The 15,949-nt window shown below is 33.6% G+C and overlaps 1 protein-coding gene across 2 annotated transcripts; it reads left to right on the top strand.

Moving 5' to 3' along the window:
* The first annotated feature begins 13,270 nt into the window (after positions 1 to 13,270).
* Positions 13,271 to 15,720, top strand: LOC144713803 (HMG-Y-related protein A-like). Of its 2 annotated transcripts, XM_078588496.1 has the most exons (3): positions 13,271 to 13,431; positions 13,884 to 14,380; positions 15,579 to 15,720. In XM_078588496.1, the coding sequence occupies exons 1-2, from the start codon at positions 13,390 to 13,392 to the stop codon at positions 14,376 to 14,378; spliced, it is 537 nt and encodes a 178-aa protein (XP_078444622.1). In that variant the 5' UTR covers positions 13,271 to 13,389; the 3' UTR covers positions 14,379 to 14,380; positions 15,579 to 15,720. The 2 variants fall into 2 exon arrangements, with proteins under 2 accessions (XP_078444622.1, XP_078444621.1); XM_078588495.1 differs by lacking the exon at positions 15,579 to 15,720 and having other exon boundaries at positions 13,884 to 14,518.
* The last annotated feature ends 229 nt before the right edge of the window (positions 15,721 to 15,949 follow it).

Below are 15,949 nucleotides of genomic sequence, written 5' to 3'. Positions count from 1 at the left end.
GCATGAATTCAAAACACAACAATGACCTAAGTCAACACAAGTTTTGAGCTCCATCAGATGGATGGTGAATGATTATTCAATTTTTTACTGCTAGATATTTAACCCCGTACGATTTGCCTCCTATGTAATGTGAGGGTGAGTTTGTATACTCCATTTTTCTAATAATCACTTTCACTATATTTTAGCAACATGAGAAAAATGTTTCGGGGTGTACATGATTAGTATGACCTGCATGCAATTATCTTCCCCTAAACTGCAATCTTATCACTTCATGTTTTAAGGTCCATTAACCTTGTGTATATTGGAATATGGACTGTTAGGCTAATATGTCAATCGATTGCATTTACTTTTCTCACACAATGAATAATTTGATAATTAGGAAGATAAGCATACTAATTCCATGCTACTGACATTATTATATGATTTCCACACTTATACTACTACGACTTCCATCCACGCAACTATCTTCAAAAACTGCATTGGCAACTTGCATCATTACACTACTATGTAACAATCAAGTGCAGAAACAAAAGTCAGCGCTTCTTTCTTGAGGCACTCAATGCAGTAGTCCCAGAAAAGGGATCTTCAATAGAACACACAAAAAAATAAAGTGGTGAGATAAGGATAAAATGCAATGAATGGCTCATAAACATACAAGGGATGGACTAAATTTTGAGGATTATTTAGCATGAACTCATAGGAAAGTCAGTAATTTATTGTTTCAATATGTTCATTTTTTGTTTTCAAATTATTCGTTATGAAATTGTGGTATAGTCAAAGACCAAATTTGTAGCGGAGTCGTTAACTAGACCAATACACGTAAATGATCTTTTGGAGGTTCAAATATTTACTTAAGTTTGGAGGTTATATACAAAACACCCACTTAGTGTAAATAGAGGAAGGCTCTGAACGAAATTCACATTGGTCAGAATTTTTAAGGCCCTTCCCCTTCTTTTTCCCTTCTCCCCGTACCTCATCTACATTCCTAATGTGATCGAGACGGCGTAATGATAACGACAAAGGATGAATGGAGCTTGTCAAGGCGAAGGAGGAGATTCAATGTGCCAACAATTGCATGAATACTTCTAAAGGTTGCATACATGAGAAGTTCTAGATGACTCATTCGATGATCAAAGTAATCATGGATGTAATTTGTGCCGACATGATTCATGCCATGTTTAATTGATGTCATCACGATTTTGTTAAAGTCTTCCGCGAGTCATTTTATGCTTTTTATCAAGATTGAGGCACTAGAAACCAACAATTAGCCAACCATGGGAGATGACAGATGATGTGAATAATTAGTTTTATTAGAGCTTCGGAGTTTTGGAGTTACGGTATTTTGGGGTGTTAGCAGTTCCACAACAACTGCAGTCCAACATGTTTTCTAAACTAATTATTTAATATTTTATGAAATTTAATTTTGGAAATTTTCTATGAAGATAATATATATGCCCAACTTATGTAAAAAATAATACTATTTTTTCAACTAATTCACACAGGATGTGTGTAACCATGTGACATTAAAATGCATCTAGAATATTTTTTTTCGTAAACAATGATTGCTAGAGTACTTCAACAGCCTATGATGACTCATTACCACTTCAGTTTATGCATCTCTATGAAAAATCATTTTAATACCATCAATAAACTGGTATTTGTTAGAATTTCAATGTCACAATATTGTGGAAGTTGTCTTTTGTTGGATAAATGGAAGAAAAATCCATTATGTCATACAAATGTGACAAATAAATATGTAAGAAAATAAAGGATGAGGTAGAATAATTTTTCGATAAGATATCATGGATTTTGTGATGATTTTGTGAAAACAATTTAATTAGGAAACAACTCAAAGGAATTTCATCTCCAGCATAGGACTTTTTAAAAAATACAAACCTATCAATTACAATAGAGCATATTCATCATGCTTTTAAAATGTTTAATGGGAGATAAAATACAGTTTAAGTTTCTCCTTTGTCCTAATGGTGTGACTAGTGAGAAGGTAAATTGAGATCATCACACAATGCGTCATTGGATTTCCTTGGGGTTGATGAAGAACTCAAAATTAGGTTGTTAATTTGTTCTTAATTAATAATAATTTATGAATATTTAATCATAAAATAATTGGAGTAATTAGTGATGAGAAAGGGTCACCTCCATGGGGAACATATAGTTAAGGTTTAAATACTCTTTAAATGATTATTCAAGAATGATGAAAAGAGATACATATAGAATAGGGGATTGTGATGTGATGAATACAAGATGGTGAGAGGATGATAATAATTATTTAATAAATATGATAAGAATAATAATATGAAGAATATGTAGGAGGTTGTTTATAGATCAAATGCAACTGAGAGAATGAGATAGATGAATATGTGAATTAATGATGGAGGGAGAAAATGAATAAGAAAATAGGATGAAGAAATGGTCAAATAAGAAAATGGATGTGATTGGATGTGGATGGATTATTGTAAAATAGAATGGTCAAATAAGAAATGATGATGATCTAACTAATGGATGTGATGGAATAATGGATAGGTGGTGGTGGATGGAGGAGGATGATGGACTAGATTATTTAGGGTTTTTATATGAGACTGAGGTGACAAGATTTAGATCAAGATTGGAGATGTTTGTGGTAAGGTGAGATGATGGAAGATGGTTAGGAGAATGAGATGATGAAAATAAGTATGTAGATCTAACTAGAGGGATGTGAAGGATTGAAACCAGTGTAATGAAAAAGACTAAGAATAGAGCTATATGTTATGCTGGGATCAAGGCATTTTTCTGTTGATCCTTCCTAATCACTCAAGACACCAAACCCCTTGATGGACTTCAAAAACTCACTCTCTTTCAATTTCCTCTCTCAAAGCAAGTGGCATTAAATATATTTTTTTACAAAAATTCAAGGCTCTACTTACAGATCCAACCATATGAATGAAATGAGGTGAAAAAAAGAAGCTCCGCCAAAGCTTTCAGGCCAAATAATTCAGGAAAAAAGTATATTCCAACTCAAAAAAAGTATGTTATTTTGGAATTTGATGTCATTAAAACCATTATATATATAAATATATGTATATAATTCAAAATATAATGCTTAAAAATAAATTTGATCGGTTTGATCTTCATAACACGAATATATAATCAATCTAACACAAATAAACTTGTAAATATGTTAATATTAACCTACTAAAATGTGTGTTGTCAGATGACATCTACTAAGGTACATCACAATTAGAGTTTCAAATTTTGGGCAAAGTACAGGTCAAATAAGACTGAGCAGGGACTACATGTTTGCCATAATAGGGTGCACAAAGGACCATCACTAAGTAATTAATTAATTAATTAATATATGTATATTAAAAGTCAAACACAAAAGCATTGTAATTTGTAAACTCTTATGGCCCCACTTCTTGTGCCATAGAGATCATGTCTAGTATCCAGTTCTCATGGTTGGTTGATCAGCAAGCCAAAAGATTTGGTTTCTATTTGTTTGACGAGGTAAGATAAAATTCATCCAGCATCTTTATCTCAAATCCAGCTATTATGATATTCTCTCGACATATTTTGGAGGTGCTAATTGGGAAAATTTTGTGTAAATTAATTCACACGGTATACTTGTTTCACAAGCTTATTTATTAAATGTAAGCTTAGGCTGATGTGAGTGAAATTCTTGTATTTGTGGTGATGTTAAATGGAAGCTTACATAAACTTCTGGAATATTTTTTCCACAAGGTCATGAGTTTTCTTTGATTCCATTCAGATGTTTTGCAATGTATTTTCGTGTCCAAGAGACTGTTTCTTGGAGTCTGTTAGTTGGAATTTAATGAGTAGTTGCATTCATCTAGGGAAAGTTTTAGTTAGCATTTTAATATAAATTATTTTGTTGTTGTTGTGTGTTAATGTGTGAAATTACCAGAGTTAGTATCATTACACCGAAGCTTTCAGAAATAATACACGATCTTCTTTCATGGTTGGTCTCTGATGCCATTGAGAATTAGTATTTTTTCCATGATTGATCTAAAATGCATATCATTAAACAAGATTTTGTGTGAAGTTTAGTTTATGAAGTTTAATTTGAAGCACATGTCATTAAATGTCACATCATGATCTGAAATGCATATCATTAAACAAGATTTTGTGTGAAGTTTAGTTTATGGAGTTTAATTTGAAGCGCATATCAGATTTTGTGTTGAACTGGCATTAAATGTCACATCATTATTAATTTATTTTTGAGAATGAATCAAATAGGTTGTATTTATTTGCCTTATGATGGCATTATTATTAACTTTTAGGTACTGCGTACTAATTTCACCACGTCGACTTATATGAAATAAATTCAGCTTATTGCTCTTTTTTATTGCACATCACACTTTTAAAACTATAAGATTAATGGGTTATATATATTTCCATTTCATCTTATGAAATTTCTTAAAGGTTAACAATGTAAAACATGTATCATAATTTTAAAATTGATAATGGGGTCAAAATTTGTTCCTTTTGTATGTTTGAATTATTCAATTATAAATATTTTTCATGAATATAATTTTTTTCCCTTGGACATTTCTAAAACTAAAAATATTGAATATGTAATTTAATTTTTTTCACTGCGCTTAAATTGATTTTTCTATTTTCATTCATTGTTCTGACTATGTTTTGATGAATTTTAATTATTTTAAAATAAAAAATAAACTTAGATGATATATAATTAACTAGGTATTTTAGCTAATGTCAAAAAATTAAGTGATAATAAGATTTTTAATATCATAAAGAATTTTTTTATAAATGTCCATAATTTATTTTTAATTTAAGTATTACATTTTTATGGAATTAAACCTGCATCTTTATCCATTTTTCTATAATATATATATATATATATATATATATATATATATATATATATTCATTTACTTGTCTCAGTACATATCTCCGTGATTATCTCTTTTAGTTATGTTCTAGTCAAGAATAACATGTTGCCTGAGAGGAAAATTAGCACCTAATGTATCTTTTTATAGCTTTCATCACATTTGGAAAGCGATTGAATCATCAAAAGTTACAATAGAAAGGTAGGAGGTAAAAATAAGGATATCGATTTTTAGCACAGTCATTAAGCATTTCAATCTTGATATTTTATCAAATACAAGCTGAAGGTTCAAATCCCATTTGAAAGTGTCATGTAATAGATGAAGAAAAACATCCCGACTTAGAGGAAAATTAGTCACCCTGTTATTAGTTATACATTTTATCACAGCTGGTAGGCCCATAAATCTTAATATGTGTATGGGTACTATCCATGCCCTTATGTTGAGGTACACATGTATGTACATGTCCACTTTTCCTCTGTGTCTCTTGGCATATATGTTCCCCATTCATGGATTTACATATTTTTAGCTTGTTTATATCTTATTTATACCCAAAAAATAATATAAATAATTTTAAAATTATGCCTTATTTATGCCTTCAAATCTCAACAGCAAGGTTCATTGCCAGTATCTGAAAGTTTTCATTGGAATATATACATGTTATCTGTATAATTTAAGACTTTGGGGCACAAATTTTATTTACTTATCACAAACAGGTCTTGAAACCTTAACCCTGAGGTTCAAGCAAAGGTTATGCATACGTAATGAGAGACTCTCATTTGTATTTTAGAAAAAAACTTTATTTCATGAGAAAAACAGAAAGATTAAAATTGATAAATGTTTGTTTAGTTACTATTTTCAAACCTTTTTATATCTGAATTAAATCCAATCAAGATATTTTCAAAAATAATTTTATAATATTTAATAAGTTAAATATTTTGAAATTTTTATTTGGAAATGCTATCTAATTAATCATAATCCTATTTTTCAGATACATGTAGCTATGTGTTAAGTTAGACCATAAATCACTACCTTATACTGGAATTTTTTATGCCTTTACAGAATTATATGACCTGCTAACCGACAGCATATCTATATCATCCAAGTTCACTGACATAAATCATATTTATAATTATTGACATGTAATGCATGTAATAAGATAAATCATACTTGGAATGTTGAGTGAATTAGGAGGAGATCATTCTATGGTGATCACTTATCGTTTAATTATAACATTAATTTATCCTAAGCATTCTTATTGATAATATAATTGAGAAGGACATAAATTTATTTGGATAGAATAACATTATTTACTCGTGCTTGTGTGACGTGGATGGTTGTTCTAGTAACCGTTTGCACCAGATATAGATTCCATGAAAGGATTTATTAAATTCATTGTACATTTTTGGAATACATGAGATAGCTTGACACTCACACATTAGAGGCTTAACCTGTTGATTAGGTTGAATTCATCCATGGTTATTTATTCTATACGTTGTATGTAATTAATTAGGTGATCCAATGAATATGTATTGGTTATTATATACTGGTATATGAGCCTAGAGGGTCAATAGTGTAAGGTTTATTGGATGATGGAGGATATAAGTATAAGGATTTTTATGGAAGTATTAAAGGACACAATTTTGCAAGTAAGAGATACCCATGGAAATTTCCCCTTAGGTATCCCCTCTTCTTATCCCTTCTCCTTGATCAACCTCCCCTCTTGTGACTTCAATGGTTAGAAAATCTTCTGTAATCTCTGGTGGCTGAAAAATCCATTTTTTAGGGTTAAATCCATTTGTAAGGATCCAAGACTTTTTTTCCTTATGCTTAAGCATCCTTTCTCAAACCCCTTAGCTGCTAGATGAACCCACATATCCCAGATTTCTATTCAAAACTATTTCAATCACTTCTTAGTCTTCCAATCACTCTCTCGTCCCTCTATTCACATATGCATATCTATATCATATCCCTTTCTTACATATGCATATCTTCATCCGCATCCCATATCCCTTCATTATTCCTACTTATATGTGCAGTATACCCATAAATAGTTATGTTATCAGCTATACATATCCCTATATCCGTTTATAGTATCTTTAAAATATATATCATTTTTTCTAGAGAGAGCTCTCTGATGAATTTCCAATGCATTATTCCTAACTAAGATGACCCATTAGGTTCGATGCGTAACTAAATCCCAAATTATTGTTGGGTTTTTGTGCAAAAGAGGGATTTTATTTATGTAATAAATAATTAAATAAATATTAAATCAAATGGTTAATCAACTCCTTATACCTTCTATAAAACCTCAGAGGTGATGATAATGGAAAGGCAATCACATTTCCATGTCTCATTTCCATGTTCATCGAATTAAAAATTAAATGTACATTATGTGGCCTACAAGCCAATCATTTATGTTTATATTCATTATTACCATTTTGTAATATTTGTAATGATGCCCTTGAATACATGAAATGAATAGCTGAATTAAACATTGAGGTCACTCGTTACTAAAATTGTGTTCATAATATTATTATTGTAAGGATGCTAAAGATGTACAAAAAAATATCCAAATATAATAGTATATTCTAGTCCCACTTGTATGAGGTGTAGGGCCGATCCCGTAACCATTAGTGTAGAGATACTCAAGATAAAAAATGGGAGATTTTTAGGAAAAGAGTTAATTAAATTGGTCCATATGAATCCATAAATAATATCTAACTGGCTATCAACCAAGTTAATCCTTGTCACAGTAGCGTAAGTTATATATATACCTGAGATACAAAATATATCTTATGTATTGACGATTGTGTTTTTGACTTTGACATGCGAGTTCCAAATCAGGAAATCCCAATAAGTCAGCTTAGATGCGACAACAAGTCCATGTAGGTGATTGAGTAGAAAGCTCAATGAAAATAATATGATGAATTCCTTGGCCAAAGTAGTGGATTATTAGAGAAGTAGTTCTCTAAGGATTTCTCAAACACATTTGTACTAACTATGATGAGAGTTAACCATACTGTAAGTTGTCCTACGAGTGTCAGGCTGTTGAGGGGCTACACCAATATGGTGATGTCAAGGACCCGTGAGAGAGTTAGCATAATCCTTTGTATGTTCTAGGGCACGAGGAGTAGCTGAGCACCCCGCAAGCCACTTACTTAACAAATCTATATGTTCATATAGTAAATTAATGAGGTTGGCCAATAAAAAGTTATTTAGGCCTTAAATTCATTTACTATATTAATACATGGACCTAGAGGGTCACACCCTTAAGATTTTCCAATATTGGTGGATATACTATAAGCTTGGGAACTTTTACGATTTATTTTCTGGGGACAAGAAGTTTCATGAAATTTTCACTAGTAGTATAATTAGAGGTGGGCACCCTCATTTGATTCATGTGTGAGTCAATGTTGAGTGCCCTCGTTTCTTCTCTCATTGTGCCTATGTGTTGCTTTTAGTGAGACTAAATGGTGAGGAAATACTCTTGAATTTCCAGCAGCTTACTTTAAGGAAAAAAATAGGAGATCTAGTGGAGTACGGATTGCATGGATACATATTGAGCTTAAACATCTGAACAGCTTGAAGAAACTAATAAAAAAGAACTGAGTGATTCCAGAAGCTATTTTGCGCAAGGTGATTGATAATCTTTATATTCAATTCAAGATTCATTTTTGGCTTAATATCCTACTACACAATCAATTTTGGATTATCAACTGAAGCCACAAAACCAACAGGTGACTGGACCTATTGATTGGGTTAACCATATATGTTTGATATATTCAATTAATTAGATTCATCAAATAAGAGTTATTGGGATTATGGAGTCATAAATTAGACTGGTATATGGGCCTAGGGTGCCACACACATAATGTTTATTAGAATTCAAAAGGACAGATAACTTTTTTAAAAATCCTATTTAATATGGAGGAGAGATGTCAAAACAAAATGCCCATTCGATTTTTTGTTAATGTTAGATTGATGATCCTAAAAAAATGCCAAAAAAGAAACTAATTCAAATGTACTAAAATTAATTAAGATATGTTCCTCTCACATTGGATTCAATAAATTTTACTATCATGGAATTCATTGGAAAAGTATCACTAAGACATTGCCGTTTCCTACCTATAGGCTTATCCACGAAAACTTAAGAGAAGTGGATCTCCTCGGTATTTGAAATACTCAAAATCCAATATCACTAAAATGCATGTTTTTTTAATAATCAAAGAAGAGATGGAAGGCCCCTCAGAGTTGGCTTGCATGAGATCTAAAATTGGGCTCCCTCACTTATTTATACTCTATGGAAACTTTTCACTAAAGTCCCTCGAATATGGGTATATTTTACCTACATATGTGACCCTTTAAGTCCATTTATTAGCCAACTAATAATTACAGTGTTCCAATAACTTTTCTTGGCCAACCCTACAGACTAACTATAGTCAATAAATGGATCAATTAAACAAGGATCAATTTTTCTCGATCAATAGGTCAAGTAAACAGCTTGTGGTGTGCCAAGATACAAATGTGCTTGTTAAATTTATCATGAAACCATTACCATCACCAGTTGGCACATGTATGATCCTTCATCAATGGGGACTCTTGAATGACTTAGGGTTTGGTTAACCATTAACCCTAATAAATTATTATAGTTAACACTTATGTGGGCCAAAAATTAAAATATTACACCTTATCTAATTTTTCCACTACTCTATATTGCAATACAATTTTATGTTTTTCCCTGAATAAATATCCTCTTATATTAAGGGCAGATAATATATCTCAACTACACAACCCCTTTCGTGGACTTCTTGCATCATCCAACTAATAATATTAAATATCTTGAATTTTATATGTTTATTATCATAATAATGATCGTACATGAATGTTATTATGGCATAAAACAATATATACATTTTTAAGATATTATTAATTTTAGAAATATTTTGGTACTTGTTTACATCAAATTCATTGAAACTTAATTTTATGTGTCAAATTTATTGGCAGATTTATTTAATTATATTTTATGTTTATAAATTCACTTTAGTATGGTTGATTATGCTCTTTAATTTTTCAAATCCAACTTGTTTGGATTACAACCAATCATTTGTTGCAGTCCATGATGGCTATGTAGTAATCGCGAAGATGTTTCATTTTAGTATCGTGACTTGTAGTATCAAAATACACCAACCATCAATGACTTGTTATCTCTTTTTTATTTTAAGAACACATTAAAAAGGATTAAAATAATTTAAACTATAATGAAGTATATCTGATGATCCACACATGTGTCCAAAAAATAAAAAAATTGGAATTTAAATCACAATGAATGTGATCTGATAGGTTCAATGTGCCTATACTTACATTATAATGCAAATTGATCATATGAGAAAGTGCATTACCTATATTCCCTTTTCACGTTCACATGCTGGAATGTGATTCATGAAAAGTCTTAAACACGGATTTTCATGCCAATCATTGCCGCTTCGGACCAGAAACATAAAATAAAAAATTTAAACCTAATTTATGGTTTATCACCAAGCTAAGAGTAATTATCATGTTGATAGAGACTTACCGTTCATAGCCAAAACATAACCACCCATCCACAAGGCGTCTTTGGTGTCTCGTGTATAAGGGTCAGTTATGCAAGTATGACATGAATGAACTTGATTTAAAAGTAGGCACACTGCCATTCAGGGTTTTCTAAACTATTTCCCTAAATAGCATCCACTATATTTCCTTAATGTATTCACACAATGTCTATGCCATTATGTATACCCACCATATGAGCGGGATTCGATGATGTTATCTCATCTGGATATGTTGGTGTCCGTCACTAGTATGCTTCAAATAGGATTATAAGACTGCGTATTTTAACTAGTGATTATTCTATTATGATCTCATCCTAATTCACTTAGCTTCTACATGTGTTCAACTTTTCATGATTAACATCACATGATAATACGAATGAATAAAAGTTTATTTCAATTAATATAAACGAGGCATGGAAATGTAATTGGATTGTTGATCACATGATATTCATCATGCAGAAGTATTTCGGCGGGTGCTCTTCCTCCTCTCATTGAATCTCCTTCCTCCTGGTGAGACAAAAATACTAATAAACTAATTTTTATAGTATGAAAATATTTGAATTTTCGATCATGGCCACAAAACCCAACTTAAATTTCTAAATACAATGAGACATTCTAAAGGTTTCTTTTGAAATGAGACACTCAAAAGGTTATTTTGACCATACATTGTTTCAATCATCCTATCTCAGAGGAAGTGATTTAAAAGACTTTGTTTACAAAGATATGCGTCTCAATTTATAAATCCAGTCATATAGATGGATATAGGAGAGAAAGATGAAGCTGCATCTAAATTTTCAACTTGATGAGCCTTCTGGACCATCAAATATTAAGCCATGAAGTTGGACGATTCCTAGGCATTAATTTACACTAAAAATTACTCGCTCTTTGTCCTCTTCATCGCCACCATGCCATTTTTAGGATTTTGTCCTTAGCTAGGCATTAAATGCAATGATTGACCTCAGTCTTCTACATCATCCTTTATCAATAGCTCAGGTCACGCCACGTGTCCATGCAGGAAGACAAAGAAGACAATAATAAAGATATAATGTAAATAATAATAATAATAATGTGTATGACGTGGCGGCACATCCTAGCGTGGTAAGTCTGCCCTTTCAATTTTGGCATCCATTGAAAGATCTACACATTGGAATCCTGAATGCATGTTAGCACCACATGTATATGTGGCTTTGCTTGTGTGTCGCCACGTGTCAACGGTGCAATCCTTGATCAGTTAAAAAAGGCAAAAGGCATAATAAACTATCAAATATTTATCTCATTTTTTTCAGCCTTCACATCACATTTATTCCGAAAAATATCTCGTACTGGGGCTCATTGCCCCTACAGATAAAAAATTTAACCATTTGTTGTTATGCTATCGCAATTTGCAATGCCATAATCCTACTTTTTACAATGATTAGTGACCTAATCATTGTGGAAAACCCTGATTCGTTACTTATGATGGTTCACATTGTGCCATGTGCCCCAAGACTGGTTGATTCAAGGAATTGAGGCGACAGTTATAATTTATTATAATTATGTTATGGTTTCACTTGAATTCCCATTGTCACTTCTTATTTTTATATAATTAGTGAGAATTGGAAAATCCCCATTTTGTATTTGTTTTTTGTTAAACTGCACAAATTTATTTATTCAGGGAAGAATGAGAATCATGGAATTTTACCGTATGTTGGTAGGAATTACTTATTTAATCGTGTTTTGTATAAAATTTAGTGCAATTATTTATCTATTAAGAAACTACATATTTAATGAGATTCATATAAAACTGTCCTAGATATTCCTTTCAAAATCTTACACTAAATATATCCATATTTTCACATGTATTTAAAAGAAAAAAGTGAAATATTCTAGGTGCTTCTCCAGTGAAATAGTTGAGAGCAATCTGAGAATTGAACGTTCATAGTTTTATAAAGATAGAGAGCACCTTATCTCAAAACACAAGTGATAAAGAAGGCCGAATAATTAAATCCTAAATGCATGCATGAGTTAAACGTATCAATTAAAGATTGAAGCAACTTATCCCGAAATATACATCATAGCATTGGACTAATAATCAAATCCTAAAATTGACTCGTCACAGTTTAATAAAAAGAATGGAGATCCATATCTCAAAATACCCATCATAATGGGGGACGAATAATTAAACCCTAAATGCAGATGTCAGGTGACAAACAAATTAATTTATTGAAAACCATGTCCAATTGTGCAACTAGGGTCAACAGGGTTTTGCAGAGAACGGAAATTACTGACATCCTGATCATCAAAGCAAGATCTATTGAGAGCCGTCGATTTCTTTCCCTCCCCTCCCTAGGTCGTCAGTACCAGCTGCTGCCAGTTAATAATCCAAAAATATATAGAGAGAAATTCGAAATTTGAAATCCCACGTGAGAGACGTACAGAATTGTCCAAAATAGCCCTGTACCTCTTCGACCCGCCAGCTCATCATCCTCTATTCTGGTCATTCAGTACTTATTGCTACGCACCTAGTCTTCTCTCCTCCAATCAGAGTAAGTGATGTTCTTGAACTGACATTCCGTGCGTAGCGATACGTGCTGAGCTTTTACATACACATCGGTGAGAATAGGAAGCGGTGACCGCATCTCGGGAGGCGGGAAAGCGAGATGGCGACGATTAAAGCAGCCACGTCATCAATCCGAGTGAAAGCTCAACCTGCGATATCCACCGTTGGATGGCGTCCTTTGCGAAGATGTTGAACGTCAGATCAGAAACTTTTTTCCCTCGGCTTCGGCTTTATTTACAATAGTTTAATACCTCATTTATCCCAGATTTCTTCTTCCTCTATTTTATCTTCGATTAACTATAATATAAATTCTCACTTCATTTGGCCTTTTTAAATCTCTGCGGAGCCCTCTTTCCCCCCACTGAAGATCGATCGTTCGCGGTCGGGAAGAGCGCCAATGGCCGAAGAAGGAACTACTGCGGCTCCGCCCTATTCAGAGGTAGTAACTTCGTTAATCACCGCTTGTCGATCTCTTCTTTTTCGTTTTTGAGAGATTTTCTTGCAATTTTTCTTTTAATTTCGTTAAAACACGATCGTTCTTTATATCAATCAATTTTTCGGTGACTTTGGTTTTCTCCCCAATGTTGTACCGACATGCGATTCTCGAGTGTCTTCTCTCAATTTTAAAATTTTTAATTTCATTCTCTTCAATGTTATCGCAGCATTTCTTTCAATTTCTCGTCGGATTAAGGTTATTTCGGACTTAAATATGAGCGTCGATTCACGATTCGCATTTCAAAACCTTTCCAATACACCTCTTCATTTCTCCGCCGGATTTAACTCTGTTAGATTAAACTAACGTTCTCAACGTAGAACCGTTTCCCATCACATCTTGGAAACCGGTTTCTCGGAAACGAAGCCCTAATCGAATGGCTTAAACGTTCGTTGCAGATGATACTGGAAGCGATCGACGGGCTGAACGAGAAAACAGGATCGAGCAAGGCGAAGATATCGAAATACATCGAATCAAAGCACGGGGACCTTCCGAGCGACCACTCAGAGCAAATCTCGGATCAACTGACCAAGATGAAGGACGCGGGGGAGATAGTTTTTGCGAAGAACAATTACATGCGACCCGATCCAAACTCGCCGGCGAAACGAAGCAGGGGGAGACCGCCGAAGCCCAAAGAGCCATTACCGGAGGGATACGTGGCGCCGGCGCCCAAGCCGCGCGGCAGGCCGCCAAAGGCTAAGGACGGGCTGTCGGCTAAGCTGGCGAAGGCCGCCGAGGGGCTGCCCAAGCGGCGAGGCCGGCCGCCGAAGGCCGGCGGCGCGCCGCCGAAGAAGCAGCAGAAGAAGGCGCCCGCGCCGGCGGCTGGCGCCAAGCGCGGCCGCGGGCGCCCCCCCAAGGCTAAGCCCGCCGTGGCTGCCGCCGTCGGCGCTTGAAGGTGCGCCCCTTGTTCTTTTTTTTCCCCCCCTCCAACTTGCTAGTGATTAGCTTAGCCGATCATTGTGTTGTAATTGCATGTACATTATGCAATCCTTTGCCGAATCTTCGTGTTCATCAATATTATCTTCTTTTCTGATGAGAACTGTTCGATTTGTTTTTTTTTTTTAAAGTTTTTTTTTGGGTTGATAGGTTTATGGATTCATTGATGCCGATCATTGTGTTGTAAGTGTATGTACATTTTGCAATGCTTTGCCGAATCTTCGTGTTCATCAATATTGTCTTCTTTTCTGATGAGAACTGTTCGATCTGTTTTTTTTTTCGTTTTTTTTTTTGGGGGGGGGGTTGATGGGTTTGTGGATTCATTAATGCCGATCGTTGTGTTGTAAGTGTATGTACATTGTGCAATCCTTTTGCCGAATCTTCGTGTTCGTCATTTTATCATCTTCTTTACTGATGGGACCTGTTCGATCTGTTTTTTTTTTAAATTTCTTTGGACTGATGGGTTTATGGATTCGTTAATGCCGATCGTTGTGTTGTAATTGCATGTACAATAGGCAATCCTTTGCCGAATCTTCTTGTTCATCATTATTATCTTCTTCTTTTCTGACGAGAACTGTTCGATCTGTTTTTTTATAATTATTATTTTTTTGGGTTGATGGGTTTGTGGATTCATTAATGCCGATCATTGTGTTGTAATTGTATGTACTTTGTGCAATCCTTTGCCGGATCTTCGTGTTCATCAATATGATCTTCTTTCTTTTCTGATGAGAACTGTTCGATCTGTTTTTTATTTTATTTTTTGGACTGACGTGTTTGTGGATTAATTAATGCCCTGTGTTGTAATAGCTTATACATTATGCAATCTTTTGCCGACTCTTCGTGTTCAATATTATCCTATTTTTTATTGATGAGAACTGTTCGATCAGTTTTTTTGATTTTTTGTGGCTCATGGGTTTGTGTGTACTTGCTAATTCATTAATTAAAGATAGTATTATGGGAACAGTAACGCCTGCTCTTGTCTGCCTTTTTCTGCTCCAATTCGGTATTGCGTTTAATTGGGGGAAGAGATAGAGATAAGATGATAATTGAGCAGAGGAGGTAAAAGCGGAAAGGGGAAAGGGGGGATGTATAAATACAAGACGTAAAGTCACAGGTCAACAGTGGTGTATCATATTAAATGCGATTCTATGTACCAGGATGCTAGATTGGGAAAGGAGCTGAGGGAGAGGTCGAGTACACTGTGGCAAAGAGGGAGAGATTGAGGTTTGACTGTTTGTGGATTTGATGTTTAGCTCAGTGCAATTTCCCTGGACGAGGAGGATAACAATCTTGATGTAATTTGATAGCAACTAATGCTGTAAATACACAAATAACATAAGTGTACATATAACATAACTATACAAATAACATAAATACACAAAACATATATATATAGATAACATAAATTCACAAAAAATATATGTTTAAATAACATATATACTCTAATTACATAAATATACGGATACATGAATATATAAATAATGTAAATACACAAATAACATAAATTTAGAAATACCATAAATACACA

The sequence above is a fragment of the Wolffia australiana genome, chromosome 16 (genome assembly GCF_029677425.1).
Source record: "Wolffia australiana isolate 7733 chromosome 16, ASM2967742v1".
NCBI classification, from domain to species: Eukaryota; Viridiplantae; Streptophyta; class Magnoliopsida; order Alismatales; family Araceae; genus Wolffia; species Wolffia australiana.
This window is presented reverse-complemented; position numbering and strand designations above follow the sequence as displayed.